At 57.4% G+C, this 17,813-nt stretch overlaps 1 protein-coding gene across 9 annotated transcripts in view; it reads left to right on the top strand.

Annotated features, from left to right (window-relative positions):
- The window catches only part of LLGL2 (LLGL scribble cell polarity complex component 2), a 33,148-nt gene extending 19,260 nt beyond the window's left edge, over positions 1–13,888 (top strand). For 5 of the 9 annotated variants that reach the window (XM_072746647.1, XM_025999743.2, XM_025999744.2 and 2 more), the window contains exons 3-26: positions 891–988; positions 2,206–2,287; positions 2,581–2,696; positions 3,043–3,201; positions 4,874–5,036; positions 5,181–5,313; positions 5,796–5,850; positions 6,611–6,765; positions 7,997–8,214; positions 8,287–8,354; positions 8,501–8,654; positions 8,744–8,848; positions 9,233–9,525; positions 9,630–9,780; positions 10,110–10,260; positions 10,879–10,995; positions 11,116–11,282; positions 11,692–11,956; positions 12,155–12,308; positions 12,576–12,604; positions 12,846–12,893; positions 13,089–13,131; positions 13,257–13,318; positions 13,525–13,888. In XM_072746647.1, the coding sequence (XP_072602748.1) occupies positions 891–988; positions 2,206–2,287; positions 2,581–2,696; positions 3,043–3,201; positions 4,874–5,036; positions 5,181–5,313; positions 5,796–5,850; positions 6,611–6,765; positions 7,997–8,214; positions 8,287–8,354; positions 8,501–8,654; positions 8,744–8,848; positions 9,233–9,525; positions 9,630–9,780; positions 10,110–10,260; positions 10,879–10,995; positions 11,116–11,282; positions 11,692–11,956; positions 12,155–12,308; positions 12,576–12,604; positions 12,846–12,893; positions 13,089–13,131; positions 13,257–13,318; positions 13,525–13,532 (2,994 nt within the window). In that variant the 3' untranslated portion in view covers positions 13,533–13,888. The remainder of the gene's footprint in view (positions 1–890; positions 989–2,205; positions 2,288–2,580; positions 2,697–3,042; positions 3,202–4,873; positions 5,037–5,180; positions 5,314–5,795; positions 5,851–6,610; positions 6,766–7,996; positions 8,215–8,286; positions 8,355–8,500; positions 8,655–8,743; positions 8,849–9,232; positions 9,526–9,629; positions 9,781–10,109; positions 10,261–10,878; positions 10,996–11,115; positions 11,283–11,691; positions 11,957–12,154; positions 12,309–12,575; positions 12,605–12,845; positions 12,894–13,088; positions 13,132–13,256; positions 13,319–13,524) is intronic. The other 4 variants (XM_072746648.1, XM_072746649.1, XM_072746646.1 and 1 more) reach the window with 1 other exon arrangement.
- The last annotated feature ends 3,925 nt before the right edge of the window (positions 13,889–17,813 follow it).

The raw sequence follows: 17,813 nt of genomic DNA, 5'->3' as shown, positions 1-17,813 counted from the left end.
AGTACACAATCACAACACGAGAAAGACTGACGCACCAAGATGTTAGCAAGGATCACGCTAGTTGTGGGAGTCCAGGTGACTTTTGTTTTTCAAACTCTTTCATATGTTCCAAGTTTTCTACAACGTGTATTACTTCTGTAATAAGAAATGAGCAGAGGCTCGCCTGAGTGGCTCAGCGGTTGAGCATCTGCCTTCGGCTCAGGGCATGATCCCGGGATCCAGGATCGAGTCCCACATCAGGCTCCCAGCAAAGAGCCTGCTTCTCCCTCTGCCTGTGTCTCTACCTCTCTCTCTGTGTGTCTTTCATGAATGAATGAATGAAAAAATAAAATAAGAAAGAAATGAACAGAAATGTGTGTCTGGAACCAAACTCCAGAAGCTTCTCTGGAAAACTAGCTGTAACAAAGGCACAGATATTCAGAGCTGGAGGAACCTTGGACGGCTCGGAACCAGGAGAGGCTGCTGCAGGTTCTGTCCAGCCTCAAGGGACTGGCCCAGAGCTGTGGTACATCCAGGCTTCCTGAGCCATCTGGTCCTCCACTGTGCCAGCCCCCCACAGCTTCCTTTGCCCCTGCACCCTCGCAGGAGGACTGGGTCGGTCACCCATAGTGTGGGTGGTAGAGTTCCAGGAGAGCGTCAAGTGGCCAATGTAGTGTCAAGGGAGAACATGCTCCCAGGGATGGCCACAGGGCCAAGGACTGGGTCAGAAATGGGTCTGGGATCGGCTCCACACTCAGCTATCTGGGTAGGAACCTGAACGTCACTCACTTGCTCCTTCCTGCTGGGGGTGGCTCTGTCCCGCAGCTCCTCCGTCCGGCGCTTGCTCCCCAGCTGTGGTGTGGCAGAGGGGACATGTCAGCAGGTCTGTGCCCACATGGTTCTCATTGCAGACGGTGGAGCATGGCTTCCCACACCAGCCCAGCGCCCTTGGCTACAGCCTATCTCTGCGCATCCTGGCCATTGGCACCCGCTCTGGAGCCGTCAAGCTGTATCCTTTCCATTACCCCAGCTTCCACCCGGGTGGGGGGTTGGGGGACTGGAATGGGTGGGAGCCCTGGCATGGTTGGGATCCAAACTGAGGCAAGTTGTAGATGACCCCTCCTGTTCCTGGGATGTTCTATATATCCTCTTGGGAATTGGCCTTGAATGTAGGAAGAAGAGGCAGGTTGCGGTTGTTTTTTTAATTCCTTTCTCCCAGTTAGTAGACTGGTCCCAGGCTGCTATCCAAAGCAGGGTGGCCTTGGGTCAGAGGAGCAGTGCTAAGCTTCCAGATTCTGTCCCAGCACGCATACCCCCCATGTATACACAGGCACACCAGAAGTAGAATGGGCTCCTGGTTGGCATGGATAGCCTTCCCTGGCCAGAGGCTCGACATGGTCCAGTGCTTTATCCAGAGCATTGGTTCTGGGCTATTTCAGAGGCAAGCCCACAGGTTCCAGGATGGAGGATCACTGCTTGGGTCCTCTGGCTGGCCTGGACTATAAGTCTAGAAGCTCCCCCAACCCCAAGTCCCACCTGAGCCCCTAGAGTGAGCCAGGGTGGCTCCTGGGAGGATTGGAAGGTGGTCCCTCAGTTCCAATGGAGATCACCCATGGAGAGCCCAGCTGGGACACACACACACACACACCCCGGTGAAGCTGTGACTCCCTCCCAATCCTCTGCTGCAGCATGGGCAGGGGAGGTGGGGGTGCCTCCAGCAAGCTGGGCTACGCAGGAGGTGGTATATAGCACCCCCTCAGCTGGTTAATCATTGTCAGGCCACGGCCATATCCTGGTTACCAATGGTGCCAAGACTCCTGGCCATAGCTGCTGGGGGCGGTGCCCTTATCTCTTCTCAGGTGCCACCTTGTGGTAGCTCATGGGTCTGTTGCAGCTTAGGTGCTAGGGTCATGGTGAGGGTGCAGCAAGCAGTCCACAGTTGCCAGGATAAGGCTCCACCCTCCTAGGGTATCACCCCACCTGCCTGGCTGGGAAAAGCTATCCCTGGTTGGAGTGGGCTCCCCCTCAGGGTCACATCACCCCTGGCCAAGTGCTGTCGGGCCAGGGCCACTGCTGCCTCCTCCCAACCCCAGGCCCCATCTGGGAGGAGGGTGAGCCTGTCGCTGAGGTACTTATATTCTTGCCACGTGGGCCTAGAGGTCCTGGCCCTTTAGCGGGAGGCAGTGTCCTGCCTTCTGCAGCTTTTCCTGAGCCTGCTGCCCGTAGCTATGGTGCGCCAGGGGTGGAGTTCATGGGGCTCCACCGAGAGAACAATGCTGTGGTACAGATCCATTTCCTACCTGGCCAGGTGAGGGGCCCTCCACACCCTCTTGCTCTCATGCCACCCAGAAGGGGTGTACGTACGGTGAGGTGGGCATCTGGCGGCCCTGGGTTTGGTTCTGATAGGAGGGCCTGGGACTCCCTTTCCCTCAGCTTTGGGTTCATGGGCCACCCCGAGTGTAGCCAAGGATTTGCTTCTGGGCCTCCCCAAATCAAACGACATGGGGTGGGCCACCCCAGTGGGAGAGGCCACAGTGAATGCCGGCCCTCCCTAGTGAATAAGACGGCACCCGCCTGCTTTTGGTGCCATTCCCCTCCTAGTGCCAGCTGGTCACCCTGTTAGATGACAACAGCCTGCACCTGTGGAGACTGACAGTCAAAGGCGGTGTGTCGGAGCTGCAGGAAGATGAGAGTTTCACACTGCGTGGCCCCCCAGGGTAAGGACTTGGTGCCCGTCGTCTCCCAGCCAGCCTGACATGCACACCCAGCTCCGGGTGTTGATCAGGAAGGTCCTGTGGAACCCTTGGTGGCCCTGCCTCCTTCCATCCCCACGCAGCGTCTACATAGGAGGCTCTGAAAGGGGGCAGGGGTTTTGCTGCCCCGTCCAAGCTTCTGTCTTGGCAGAAAGTAATCCCTGTATTTACCCCATTAGACCCCATTAAAGGACCTCATGGGTCTGCTTTCCCTGGACGAGGCCTTTCCTGGGGCTGGCGAGGGGCCCCTAGCCCAGGGGCCTCCCTGCCCCGTGGCAGCCAGCTCACAGGCAGCCACTCCCATCCTCAGGGCTGCCCCCAGCGCCACACAGATCACCGTGGTCCTGCCACATTCCTCCCACGAGCTCCTCTACCTGGGCACTGAGAGCGGCAACGTTTTCGTGGTGCAGCTGCCGGGCTTCCACATGCTGGAGGACCAGACCATCACCTCGGACGCCGTGCTGCAGTGGTGAGCCTGCAGACCCCTGGCGGTCGGGGAGCCACCCCCTCCAGCTGGGCCTGGCCTCCTCCCGTCTGTCCCAGTAATACCTCAGGAGCTTCTAATTTCTCTCCTGGGGAGTCTATAGGGACTATATATCTATCTATAGGGAGGAGAGATTCTCAGCTCCGCACCTGTCCCCTAAGCAGAGACTCTGACCCCATGATGTGCTTAACATCATAGCACTCAAATGGTCTTGGGGGTAACTTGTCATTTCATTTAAAGGTGAGAAAAATGAGACTCAAAATGATTTTGCACTGTCATCAGTTCTTAGTCTACTGTCCTTTGCACTGTCACCACAAATTTCCCAGCCCCCGGGCTCTGCAGTGGGGCACATGGGGCCCAATCCTCTCCCCAAACTTCTGGGGAGGTTTATGCTTTGGAGTCTGCTGAGTTTTCATTTGCATGCATGCCCCATGGCCCAAACTCCTGGACAGCCACGACCCTCTAGGCTTCTTCAGATCATTCTGGAGGCTTTGCCCCATGATAGTCTGTGACAGAGAATAGGTCAGGTCAGGTCTGGATGTGGAGAGAGGGTACTAGGGTCCCAGGGAGGGGTCGCTGAAGAATTAGCTGTGGTGGGGTATTCCAGGGTTTCACGGGATGGAGAGGAGGCCAGGGTCCTTGGACGGGAGCTGCTTCTCGAGCCGGTGGGACACTGTTCTTGAAAGGACCAACCTTCCAATGCACTCACTCCGTCAGGCCCGCTGTCCAGAGCTGGGTCGAGAGGATTCCTGCTTGGGGCTGGGTCCCTCTGAGCACAACCGCCTCCCTCTTTCCCGCTCGGCAGGATAGAGTCAGGGCAGCGCGGCCATGGTCAGAGCAGGACTGTTTGCTGTTTGTAGGTCAGCAGGCTCGGCCGCTTCTCAGCCTGGGCGCCCAGTCTGTGGGCAGGGCAGTGGGAGGACCTGCTCCTCACATGTGGCCATGCCAGTGCCACCTCACTCTGCCGATGGGAGTCCAGTTGGGGGGCCTCCCCCAGCCTGAGTGTCCTGGGAGCCCCCTCCTACCTATGTAAATCCTCTCTCTAAATAAAGAGAGGTTTGACTTGGTTGGGTGCCTAGAAGTGTCCTGAGGTCTAGGCTGTTTGCATAACCTACTCTCCTGTGGCGCTGGCTGTGGGTCCTGCGCCTGCCACCTCATTCTCTGTTAGCTGCAGCACCTCCAGACTTCACATCAGCATTCCAGGCCCAGAGAAGGGGGAGGGGGTCAAAGCTCAGGGCCAGGCCAACTCACATAGAGAGCTTTGTTTAGTGGGTTTTAAAAACGTTTTTATTAAGAAATATCACCTCTATACAGAAATGCACTAAATACAAATGTACAGTTTAGTGGATTCTTGTAAAGTGAGCCTCCACGTGCCCTCCCCAGTCACGACCCTCTCCCTCCCCGGAGATAATCACCACGTCAACTTCTGGAAGTCACTTCCTTGCCTTCCCTTGTAGTGGCACCAGCTGTGTTTGCATCCTTAGGTTCCTATATATCACTATGCTGTTCTGCGCACGGCTTCTCTCCCCCATTGGCGGTGTGTCCCCGCGATCTTCCCACCCTGGCACATCCCCACCCACGGGCATGCCTGTGCCCAGTGCTCTGTCCTGCTCTGGTGGCGGCGGCAGCCTGGCCTCACAGTGCTTCCTTTGGCCAGGTTGCCCGAGGAGGCCCGCCACCGGCGGGTGTTTGAGATGGTGGAAGCTCTGCAGGAGCACCCCCGTGACCCCAACCAGATCCTCATCGGCTACAGCCGGGGCCTCATCGTCATCTGGGACCTGCGGGGCAGCCGCGCACTCTGCCATTTCCTCAGCAACCAGGTAGGCCATGCCGGGAGTGTGGCAGGTGCCACAGGGCTCTCCCAGGCTCCCATGTCATACAGCCCTGTGCTGGGACATGGGGTGCGGTTGATAGGACCAGCACCCTGATCCCAGCCTGCACACTCTGCCTCTCCTCCTCTGAAGCAACTGGAGAATGTCTGCTGGCAGCGGGACGGCCGCCTGATTGTCAGCTGCCATTCCGACGGCAGTTACTGCCAGTGGCCTGTGTCCAGCGACGCCCAGCAACCGGAGCCCCTGCGCAACTGTGTGCCTTACGGTCAGTTCTCCACCTGCCTTGTGGGGGCCTGGCCCTGCCCTGTGGCTTGGAACCACCTTTTCGCTTGCAAAGCAAGGTCCCTGTGGACACAGGAATGGAGGCCCCCTTCAAGCTGCTTCCTTTTTGGGGAGACACCTGGGTGGCTCAGTTATGCATACAACTTAGCTCAGGTCTTGATCTCAGGGTCGTGAGTTCAAGCCCCATGTTGGGCTTCAGTATGGGACCTACTTGATTTATTTTTAAAAAATATTTATTTATTCATGAGAGACACAGAGAGGCAGAGACAGGAGAAGCAGGGCTTCATGCAAGGAGCCCGATACGGGACTCGATGCCGGGACTCTGGGACCACGCCCTGAACTGAAGGCAGATGCTCAACCACTGAGCCACCCAGGCATCCTGGGGCCTACTTAAAAAAAAAAAAAAAAAGTTCAATCTCAGATTCTTTATAAAAAGCTTCTGCAACCTGGTTCCTTTTCTTGTAGGTCCTTTTCCTTGCAAAGCTATTACCAAAATCTTCTGGCTGACCACCAGGCAGGGGTAGGTATCCATGCTCTGTCCTATCCCCACGCTACAGCCTTCCCGGGGTGTCTGGGGAGTGAGTGCCTTTCCGTCCATCAGTGTCTTAGACACCAGTGAAGGGCGAGCGGGCTATTCATACCTGTCACGGCTAATTCCTAAGTGACCATTCTTGATCTTTCCCTCCACCATCCCAGAGAGATGATTCAGATTAGCAGAGTACTTTCTCTTTTTTAATATTTTATTTATTTGAGAGAGAGCAAGAACGAGGGGTAGGGAGGGGCCGAGGGAGAGGGAGAAGCAGAGTCCCCGCTGAGCAAAAAGCCCGATGCGGGGCTCGATCCCAGGACCCTGGGATCATGACCTAAGCCCAAGGCAGACTCTTAACCTACTGAGCCACCCAGGTGCCCCGTGGTCAGCAGGTTTCAAACTTTGTTGCAGCAGGAGACCTGTTTCTTCAAACAGAAGCATATGGGGAGACCCAACTCACAAGCAGCAGTGGGAGCGGGTGGGGGCACCACAGGGGAATAGCTGCCAAGGCCGAGGAACCGCAGCCTGCGAGCCCCTACCTCACCCCCAGGTTCTCCTGGGTTACCGCAGTTAGGAAGTGAGAGCAGTCCACTCCATCCCCCCAGGGGCCTTGAGTTGGTGCTCACCCTGAGCCTGGCCTCCCTCCCCGGTCCTGCCACATTGGTCACAGGAAAGTCCCAGCTGCTGGCTCAGCCCCGGGGTTCTCTGATGGGAGCCCCAGCCCACCCCCCGGCTCTCCTGTGCCTGCCAGGTTGCCCTTCACCATCTTCCAGGGGGGCATGCCACGGGCCAGCTATGGGGACCGCCACTGCATCTCGGTGGTCCACGACGGCCAGCAAACGGCCTTTGACTTCACCTCCCGCATCATCGACTTCACGGTCCTCACTGAGGCGGACCCTGCGGCAGGTAGGCGGGCTTCCGGAGTGGGTGTGGACGGCTGGCTTCGGGGAGTTGTGGGGATGCTCCAGTCTGTTCCCAGCCCTGCCACTGCCTGAGTCCCTCCGCCCCACAGCACCCCTCTTGGTGCCTTGTCCTCCCCCTGCCGGCCTGTGGCTTCTTCTTTGCTGGCCACACCTCCCGCCAGCCCTGAGCTCTCTCTTCCTTGCCCAGCTCTGATAGGCCATCGCCCAAAGAGGGCAGACCTGGGCTGATCTGGGTTTCACAGCCACCCAGCTGAGGCAAGGAGGTCTTGGCTTGGACACGGAAAGCCCTCCCATCTGTGGGGTGGGGCAGGGGGTGCAACGCGGGTGGCTCTGAGCCAGCCTCCTGGAGCCCGGCCAGGACAGCAAAGCCCTGAGTCAGCCTCGTAAATTGGTGACAGGCGAGACCAGAAAGGGCTGATGTCGAAACCTGGAGAGGAGGCCTGGCAGATTTCCAGAAGGGCGGGCCTCCCCTCCACACGAGCTGGGCCTGCTCAGGACACGCTGGGCCATGTTCTCCCAGCCTCACCACCACAGGCCTCTTGGAGGGAGACTCCAAACCCGCTTTGCCTCCTGTCTCAGCCCCTTCCCTCCTCACACCTGATGCAGGATGCTGGGAGTAGGATCGACTTTCAGGTTTTCTGCAGAGCAGATCACATCATCTGTGAACAAAGACAGTGTTCTTTCTTCTTTCCTGATCTAAACCTTTTATTTCCTTGTCTTACTGCATCAGCCAGGACTTGTTAAAGGAAGCAGAGAGAGGGGGCACCTGCCTTATTCTTGATCTTAGTGGGAAAGCTTCGCATTTCTCACTGTTAAGTTACACAAGCTGTGGCTTCTTCATGGTCTTTACCAAGTTGAGAAAGTTCTCCTCTTCCTAGTTTATTGAGGGGTTTTTTCCTTTATCATAAACGGTGTTAGATTTTGTTAAATACTTTGCCTATATCGATATGATCACGTACTTTTCTTTAGCCTATTGATGTGCTGGTTTCCATGAACTGATTTTTCACATGCTGAGGCAGCCTTACCTGCCTGGGATAAATCCCGCTTGGTCGTGGTGTATAATTTTCTCTCTTTATTGCTGAATTTGGAGTTTGTTTTTAAGATGCACGTTCCCTGACTGCAGCCTCAGGGCTTCAGATTCCGCAGGGCTGGGCTGGGGCAGACTGTGGCTCCTGCAGCCCCTGACCCTCTGCCTGTCTGTCTCCCTTTGATAGCCTTTGACAACCCCTATGCCCTGGTGGTGCTGGCCGAGGAGGAGCTGGTGGTGATCGACCTGCAGACGACTGGTTGGCCGCCAGTCCAGCCTCCCTACCTGGCCTCCCTGCACTGCTCCGCCATCACCTGCTCCCACCACGTCTCCAACATCCCCCTGAAGCTGTGGGAGCGGATCGTTGCTGCGGGCAACCAGCAGCAGACACACTTCTCCACCATGGTAGGTCCGGCACCAGCCCTGGCCCCACCTCGGGCCAAGCTCTCCCATGGACTTCTTGGTCTCATTCTTTAGGAGTGGCCCATTGATGGTGGCACCAGTCTGGCCCCAGACCCTCCCCAGAGGGACCTGCTGCTCACAGGGTAGGCGACTCTCACAGCACTCTCCTTCCGCTGAGTAGAATACACGGGGTGGGAGCAGAGCCCAGAGGGGTGCATGCCAGCCCGGGGCCTCTCGGGCACCCCTGGCCTGGCATCTCTCATGACTGGCAGGTGGACTCTGCCCACAGGCACGAGGATGGCACAGTGCGGTTCTGGGACGCCTCCGGTGTCTGCTTACGACTGCTGTACAAACTGAGCACGGTCCGGGTGTTCCTCACCGACACAGACCCCAATGATAACCTCAATGCCCAGGGTGAGGATGAGTGGCCCCCACTCCGCAAGGTAAGGCCAAGAGCCTGGAAACTAGGGTGAGCAAGGACAGGCTGGGTCTGGCACTTACAGCCCCCCATGGACCTCCTCTCTGTTGGCAGGTGGGCTCCTTCGACCCCTACAGTGATGATCCCAGGCTGGGCATCCAGAAGATTTTCCTCTGCAAATACAGTGGCTACCTGGCTGTGGCAGGCACGGCGGGGCAGGTAGCAGGCTGGGCTGGGCTGGGGGGGGGCTGCTAGGAGGAATAGTCAGGTGACTGGGTAGCGGCCCGGGGTTGTAGAGCAGAAAGGACAGGGGCCCATCTCCTGAGCACCCACTGATGGTGTCACCAGACCATCACCTGCTCCTGTGGGCTCTGGGCTTTTCCCAATGGATAGAGGTTGCCTGGTCCCCTGAGACAGACCTGTGGGGTGATTGTTTCTCCTCGAAAAACCAAGATCAAGGGCCAGGGGTGGGGCAGAGGCCTTCTGGCTCTCCTTGGGCCCTGGGACTTGGCATGGGTCCCAGGTCCTTTACTGTCCACGCACAGGGTCCCTGTGCTGTCCCTTGGTGCTGGGGTTGCTCAGCCCACCTGCCGTCTCCCCCAGGTGCTGGTGCTGGAGCTGAATGACGAGGAAGCAGAGCATGCTGTGGAGCAGGTGGAGGCCGACCTGCTGCAGGACCAGGAGGGCTACCGCTGGAAGGGGCACGAGCGCCTGTGTGCCCGCCCAGGGCCCGTGCATTTCGAGCCTGGCTTCCAGCCCTTTGTGTTGGTGCAGTGCCAGCCCCCGGCTGTGGTCACCTCCTTGGCCTTGCACTCTGAGTGGCGGCTTGTGGCCTTCGGCACAAGCCATGGTTTTGGCCTCTTTGACCACCAGCAGCGGCGGCAAGTCTTTGTCAAGTAAGCAGCGCGCCTGGGGTGGCCAAGGCCTGAACCTAGGGTTGCCAGTGGGCGATGACCCCTGGGCCCTGGCAGCACTGATGCCCTGATGCGCGCCCCCCCAGATGCACGCTGCACCCTAGTGACCAGCTAGCTTTGGAGGGCCCGCTGTCCCGAGTGAAGTCCCTAAAGAAATCCCTGCGCCAGTCCTTCCGCCGGATTCGTCGGAGCCGAGTGTCCAGCCGGAAGCGGCGACCAGCTGGTCCCCCTGGAGAGGTGAGGCTGAGCCTGGGGAGAGCTCAGAGCAGCCAGCAGCGGCTCCAGACTAGGCCTCCATCCCCCACCTGCTTTGGCTGCCAGGACAGGCTCTGGGCCCCACCAAGTAGCTTTGTGTCCTGCCTCACTGCCCACCAGCCAAGTGACCTGTGCCTCATCTTCCCCAAATGTAAAGGGTTAAGTTTTCAGTAAATGTCATCGGACAGGTGGTGGCATGGGCAGTGGCCTGTCATCATCTCCTGGAAGGATTGGTGTGGGGCAATTTGATATCCCCAGGAAGGGGAGGCCAGAGTACCCCTCCCACTCAGGCCCCACCCGACCCACTGCAGGTGCAGGAGGGGAGCGCCAGGGCCGAGCGGGTGGGTGTGCAGAATATGGAGCTGGCGCCCGTGCAGCGGAAAATTGAAGCTCGCTCAGCAGAGGACTCCTTCACGGGCTTTGTCCGGACCCTCTACTTCGCCGACACTTATCTGAGGGACAGTGAGTGGCCAGCCTGAGGTGGGGGGCCCCAGGGGAGCACTCCTTGGCCTGAGGTCATATTGGGGGCTGCCACCTGGCCTGGCTAAAAGGACCATAAGAGAGGTTTCCGCTTGGGAGCATGGGGAGACCAGATCCTCCGCCTGCCTCTTTCTTTCCCCTGCCTGGGTCTCTAAGGGAGCTTGCCCCAGTTACATACTCAGGCTGCCCCACTCTCTGGAAGTGCGACCTTAGACACGTCCCTTATCCTGGGTCTCAGCTTCTGCCCCTGCAAAATGCCTGCTGGCATCCAGTGGGCCCTGCAGAAGCTCCCCTGCTGGCCTCCCACCAGGGCAAGGGTGGTGTGGGGATATCCACTGCTGTGTCTTGAGGGTTGAGCTGTCCTGGGTTTGAGATCATCTGTGCCTGGGGCCCTTGGTTGTCAGCCCTCCTGGCTTCTGTCTATACCCCAGGGGGTTAGGCAGGATCCACAGCCATTCTGTCTTACAGAGGAGGAAACAGAGGCTTGACCTCGGAGTCACCCAGGTAGTGAGTGGCGAGGCCAGGATGCAAGCTCAGGTCACCTGGCTCCACCTGACCCCCAGAGCCTTGGTTTAGATATAAACTTTTGCCTCCTGGCAGGCTCCCGCCACTGCCCCTCTCTGTGGGCTGGCACCAATGGAGGTGCTGTCTACGCCTTTGCCCTGCGCGTGCCCCCCGCCGAGCGGAGAATGGATGAGCCCGTGCGGGCAGAGCAGGGTGAGTGCTGGGCAGTGGGGAGAGCAGAGGATGCTCATCTGCTGAGGCTCAGGCTGGGGTCGTATCTCTGGCCTTGCCCCCCGCCTGACTATCACCCACCATCTGCCTCTTGCCCTGTAGCCAAGGAGATCCAGCTGATGCACCGAGCACCCGTGGTGGGCATCCTGGTGCTGGACGGACATAGCGTGCCCCTTCCTGAGCCCCTGGAGGTGGCGCATGACCTGTCAAAGAGCCCCGACATGCAGGGAAGCCACCAGCTGCTTGTGGTGTCAGAGGAGCAATTCAAGGTGTTGCTTGGGTAGAGGCAGGAACCTCGGGGAGTCCAGGGGACATCTGGGGAACTCAGATCCTGGGCACAATGACAGTGGCTGGGGTCCACTTGAAGTTGGATCTGCAGTTGATGTGAGATGTCACCAAGGCACAGAAAGGGAGAGGGGTAGAGTCTGGGGCCCCGGGGTCAGCACGGAGGACACTGAAGCAGGACCCATGTTCGTAGGAGGGACAGAAACACAGACATGGAAAGAAGTAGCCCAGGCCTCCTCGCAGTCCAGGTGCAGTGGCTGCGTGGCCAAGCACTGGGCAGAGAGAGGCAAAGAGCTTGAGCAGACTTTGCTGGGAATCAGGGCAGGGCAGGGGCATCTGCTGGGAGCAGGGCGCTGTGGTCTGGCCAGGGTTCAAGCTGTCCTGTGCCCTCAGGTGTTCACGCTGCCCAAGGTGAGTGCCAAGCTGAAGCTGAAGCTGACCGCTCTGGAGGGCTCGCGGGTGCGGCGGGTCAGCGTGGCCCACTTCAGCAGCTGTCGAGCCGAGGACTACGGGGAGCACCACCTGGCCGTCCTCACCAACCTGGGCGACGTGCAGGTGGTCTCGCTGCCCCTGCTCAAGCCCCAGGTGCGGTACAGCTGCATCCGCCGGGAAGACGTCAGTGGCATCGCCTCCTGCGTCTTCACCAAATACGGCCAAGGTGGGCACCGGGCAGGTGTGGCGGGGCCGCAGCGATGATGGCCAGGGCTGTCGCAGCCAGGGCCAGGCTGGACTGACCTCAGCCGAGAACTTGGAGGGAGGCCCCGGCCCCCCATTCCTCCTGGGAGGGAAGTCCTGTCGGCAGCCGGGCCCAGGAGCCGCAGGCTGGCCTCACCTGCCGGGCCTCTCCTCCCCCCAGGTTTCTACTTGATCTCACCCTCAGAGTTTGAGCGCTTCTCTCTCTCTACCAAGTGGCTGGTTGAGCCCCGCTGCCTGGTGGAGTCAGCAGAAGCCAAGAGCCACAGCCGCCCCCGCAACGGATCAGGCCCAGAGAAGGCCTTGGGCCGAGCCAGGTTGGTAAAAAGGGTGGCCTGAGGGTGCCTCGCTGAGACCCCCCTCTCCTGTGAGCTCCCCACCCTCCTGGCTCTGGCTCACTACCCCCCTTCATAGGCCCCTCCCATGCAAGCTGCCATCCCCCGGCAGGGCTTGGTTCTGGCTCAGGGTGGGCCCGGTCAGTTGACCTCATTCTTCATGGGATCAGAGCTTTCTGAGCTGGAATGGGGTGGGGGGGAGCCTAGCTGCCCCCCTCACTCCAGTCCTCACCATCTCTCTCCCCACAGGAACTCAGGGAGCCAGAGTGATGGAGAGGGTAAGACAGGCTTCCCTGTGGCCAGGGGTGCGGGGGGACAGAGGCAGTGTGAGACTTGGGCCCAGACCCAGACCGAAGGGGAAGGAAAGGAACCCCAGGCCCGCAGATGTGTTCGGGCTAAGCGTAGAAACGGCATCCCCTCCAGTCCTGAGCTCTGGGCTCCAGCACTCCCACTTCAGTAAACAGGGAGCTGGGGCCGAGGGGGCCCCAAGGCTCGCTTGACTCAGCCTCTGCCTTTCAGAGAAAAGGCCTGGTCCAGTGATGGAGCACGCCCTGCTCAATGACGAGAGTGAGTTGGGGCAGGAGTTGGTGGGCTGGCTTGAGGGATGTTCCAAGGGAGGCTTGGAAGGCCAGGGTGGAACTGAGGGCCATTACCCTGTGGGAGGCAGACCTGCCAACACCCTGCCAGCAAACGGGGGCGAAGCATTCGTGTCCGGCTCAGCGTCTGTGGGCTTCACAGCGCCTCTGTTCCCCAACCCTGCAGGGGTCCTGAAGGAAATCCAGAGCACGCTGGAGGGAGACCGAGGGTGAGTTACTGCTGGGGCCTGCAGGGCTGGGTCCGGGGGCTCCAAGAGATCTCAGGAAATGATGGGCCTCGTCTGGCCTCCCAGTGGTCCCCATGGATGGTGACTGCCCTGTCTTTGCCCTTCAGGAGCTATGGCGATTGGCGTTCTCAGCGAGTGACCGTGGGGTACAGCCTCAGCAATGGGGGAGGTAGGGGCTCTGGGCACTGCTACAGGGCTGGGGGCAACTGGGAGGGCGTGCCTGCTGGACTGGGGTGAGAGGGGGGAGGAGGAAGAGCCCACACATGCCCCCGGGGGTCCTGAAAAGCTGTGTGTCTAGGCTCAGGGTGGGTGACCGAGGCCTCTGGGCCCACCCAAGAGACTCCTGAGTTGTCATTGTTCTATCTCCTTCCACAGCGGAGTGAACAGGTTGTGAGTCCAAGCTACACCGTGAACACACACTACTGAGGGCTCTCCCTGGGGCCCTGCCCTCCCCTAAACCCCACCCCCCCACCCCAGGGAGGACTGGACACCGGGCCATGCCCAGGGCTGGAACGGAGCCCCATGTCCACCCTCCTGCTGCTGCTCTTGGCCTCGGGAGAGGCGGGGGCCCGGGGCCACAGGGCTGCCCCTCCTGGGCCTTGTCTCTGTTGATTCTTTTGTCAATGTTGCACAGTTTTTACTCCCTCCCCTTTTTGTAGTGGGCTGGGTTTTAAATTATAAATTTTAACTGCCTCTGGGTGGAAAAATAATTTTTAATAAACACATTACCTCTTCACCAGACTGGTCCAATGACTAATTCTTTTAATTATGCAGAAATTTTCTACGGAAACAACGGTTAGCCAGTCCCTTGCCTCTGCCCCTGGGGTACAGTTACTGGACCAGACCAGTACTCCGGAGAATCTCTTTTTTAAGACATTTGAGTCAGAGCAAACTGAGCTTGGTGAATGAATGGCAAGAGTTAACCATTGCGAGTCTGCATGACTGTGCATCCCTGGTCGAGGCAGAAGGGTTTGACTGGCAGCGTGAACACCTGAGGGCACAGGACAGCTTGACACTACATCTGGACATCTGGACACTACACTTCTGTGTTTGGGAATGAATGGCAAGAGTTAACCATTGCGAGTCTGCATGACTGTGCATCCCTGGGTCGAGGCAGAAGGGTTTGACTGGCCTTTCCTTGCTGTTAGAAGGGGAAGACACGCACCGTATTTTCAGACCTGTTGCTTTCTTCCAGACTTCAGGGAAGGGCTGGGAGCTGCTGCTGAGGTCAGAGACTGTGCCCAGAGATGAAAGGTCTTACCCTCAGATGAACAGCTGGATCAGATAGCTGTTCTGGTCCTTATAAACCAGGGGGGTTGGTCTACTTTTATATATATATATATATTTTATTTATTCATGAGAGACACAGAGAGAGAGAGAGAGGCAGAGACACAGGCAGAGGGAGAAGCAGGCTCCATGCAGGGAGCCCGATGTGGGACTCGATCCTGGATCTCCAGGATCACACCCTGGGCTGAAGGTGGCACTAAACCACTGAGCCATCCAGGCTGCCCCGGGGGTTGGTCTACTTGATTCTACTTCATTTACCTGTCTTTGGTAAGCATCTACTATATGCCAGGCACATGGGGTCCCTGCCTTGTGGGGCTCACCATCCTAACAAGGGCAGGAAGTCTTAAGATGCAGGCAGTCCGGGGGTGACAGTAAGCTGGGGCAGGAACATGACCAGAGAGGGTGCTCCACAGAAGACAGAGGAGCCAGCAGCTTGCCTTGGGAGCTGGTCGGTCAAGAGCTGGCAGGGATAGGGGGTGGGAACGCCTGGGTGGCTCAGCAGTTGAGCCCCAAAGCTCAGGGCGTGATTCCTGGTCTCGGATCAAGTCCTACATCAGGCTCCTTACAGGGAGCCTGCTTCTCCCTCTGCTTATGTCTGTGCCTCTCTGTGTCTCTCATGAATAAATAAAATCTTAAAAAAAAAAAAAAAACTGAAGGGGGTGGGCATGAAGTGTTCTGAAAACAAGACTACCACATGACTGGGGCCAGATTGGGACCCCCCACCCTGGAGCCTGGCGAGGGCAGGGGCGCTGCTGTGTGGCACAGGAGCCCACCTCTGGGGCTGTTAGAAAGGACGTGGATTGGTGAACAGGGCAGAGGAGGAGCCAAGGACCAGGTCCCAGGATAGATGTGCTGTAGGAACGTCCTCCCCAGCACCCTCCAGCCAAGCATGTACAGCTCAAAAGTCTCTGAGCTGTTTAACTTGGGCCACTCCAGTGCCCCCTGTTCTCCTTGCAAGTGGGGGTGGCGCTTACTGAGTCCCAAAAGCCACAAGGAATGAGGAGGAACAGTCCCTCAAAAGGAAGAGGGGCCCAGACCATGGTCCCAGAAGTAGTGGAGAAGGGATTCTGGGTAGATACAGAGACAGAGCTACAGACAGGAGGGGACTGCTACACACCCAGCCAGACAGTCTGGACTTGATTCTGAGACTCTGGAAGCATCTCAGATGCTTCCCTTAAGCAGGGAATTTCCCTTGTGAAACTTATGCTTCCAAGACCACCGTGGCATAAATCCCAGCGAGTTCCACTCGTGTGACCTCAGGCAAATTGCCTACCTGCTGTGCGTCCCAGCTTCTTCTGGGGAATGGAATGATGATAGTACCTGCTCAGGACCTGTTGTGAGGTTCAAGGGAGTCCACGAGGTTCACGGGTTCATGACCCTCTGTCAGGCTCAGAGAGAGCATGTTACCGCTTCCCTGCACAGGATCTTTATTTTTATCATAAAAGAAATTAAACTCTGCTGTTTACACCTTATAGAGTTGGCACTGGGTCCTCAGTCTGGAGGTCAGAGGGTTATGCTCCTAAAGTGGGTGCCAAGAAGGGAGTGAGAACATGACACCCCAGAGAGCTGGACAGCCACACAGACACACACACACAGTCTATGGGGACTCATGTGCTTTTCTGACTACTGGTTTAGAAGGGCTTCCTGCTTGTTTTTGTCCAGTTAGCTAAATTAACTCACACAAGTGGACAAGTGACACAAAGTTTCCTCCCAAAGAAACCAAGAATTGAAGACCATGGTAATAACACAAGCACCAACATGTCAGAAAACAACAGACCCAAACACTTCCATGGCACAGAGAGCCTCAGAGCCACAGCAATGATCCAGCTCCACTGAACAGAAGCCACCCAGCGCCACACACACACACACACACACACACACACACCTGAAAATATCCACTCTGAACATGGATTTACATCCATGCTCACTGAGGCTGAGCTTTGCCTTAAGTACTTTGTGCTGTGAAGTATCAGCTACTGTCGGTGGCTCACCTATTTCAGTTCTAGAAAAACCTTCCCCTATCAGGAGTATGAGATCAACAGTATGAGTATGCACAAATGGAAGGGTTTGGCACTGTCTAGAAAGTGGATTAATGGAAACTGGGCTGGCACAGAGCGAAGCTGGGGGTCCTTGCAGCTTCTGTCCAGGGAGGGGTGATGGTAGCAGCAGGTGGGGGTACCAAGAGTAGAGGTGACAAGGACCTCTGCCAGATGGAGAAGGTGAGTGAGTGACAGAGATCACTGCTGACTCCAAGGCCTTGCTGGTGTTCCAAGGGCAGCTGGACACGTGGTCTAGAGACTGGGATCTGAGGGTCTTCGGCACTGACAAGTGGGACACTTAGTGCTTACTTAGACTTGGAAGTCAGGCAGGTAGACCCAGTCCCCAAACACTGTGTCATTTTGCCTGTGACCCACAGTGTGACCTTGGGTAGATGACGTCACTCTTGTGCTATGGTTTTACTCATCTATAAAACAGAGCATAATCATAGAGCCTCCCCTACAGATAATAAGGATTAAAAGAGTCTGTAGGGATCCCTGAGTGGCGCAGCGGTTTAGTGCCTGCCTTTGGCCCAGGGCGCGATCCTGGAGACCTGGGATCGAATCCCACGTTGGGCTCCCAGTGCATGGAGCCTGCTTCTCCCTCTGCCTGTGTCTCTGCCTCTCTCTCTCTCTGTGTGTGTGTGTGTGACTATCATAAATAAATAAAATTTAAAAATAAAAAAAGAGTCTGTAAAATCGCACAGCACCTTAACCCAGGCAAGGGACCCTGGCTAGTGGTAGGGCTGGGAGAGAGGGAGGGAGGGAGCATGGTGAGAGGAGGAGCAAAGCAGGTGAAGGAGGGGCACCTGGGTAGCTCAGTGGTTAAGCATCTGCCTTTGGCTCAGATCCTGATCCCAGGGTCTTGGAATTGAGTCCCACATCTAGCTCCTCGCAGGGAGCCTCTGTCTGTGTCTCTACCTCTCTCCGTGTGTCTCTCATGAATAAATAAATAAATAAAATCTTTTAAAAAGAAAAAAAAAAAAAAAAAGCAGGTGGAGGAATGAGTAGGGAACATAGGAGCCAGAGTCCAGAGCTGGGCTTGGTGGAGAAGTAGGGGGGAGGTCCCTGGAGGCTGCCTGAGATCACACAGCCAGGAGGCAGGCTTGAGGGACCAAGGCTGCCTGGTTCCAAAGCCAGTTCCCAGCAGAAGCTCCGAGGAGCAGAATAGCAGGTAGTCATGGTCAAGGAGCTGGGTTTGGTGTCCAATTCCTAGTTACCGGCTGTATGGCCTTCAGCCACTTATCCTGAGCTGTCCTGATCTGTACAACTGAGATCTTATCCCTTTCCTAGGGTTTGGGGAGATCTGAATGAAAGGCTGCCAGGGTGGGCAGCCCTGGT

Source organism: Vulpes vulpes, chromosome 2 (assembly GCF_048418805.1).
Source record: "Vulpes vulpes isolate BD-2025 chromosome 2, VulVul3, whole genome shotgun sequence".
Taxonomy (NCBI): Eukaryota; Metazoa; Chordata; class Mammalia; order Carnivora; family Canidae; genus Vulpes; species Vulpes vulpes.
The sequence above is the reverse complement of the archived record's forward strand: the minus strand, read 5'-3'. Positions and strand labels throughout refer to the sequence as shown.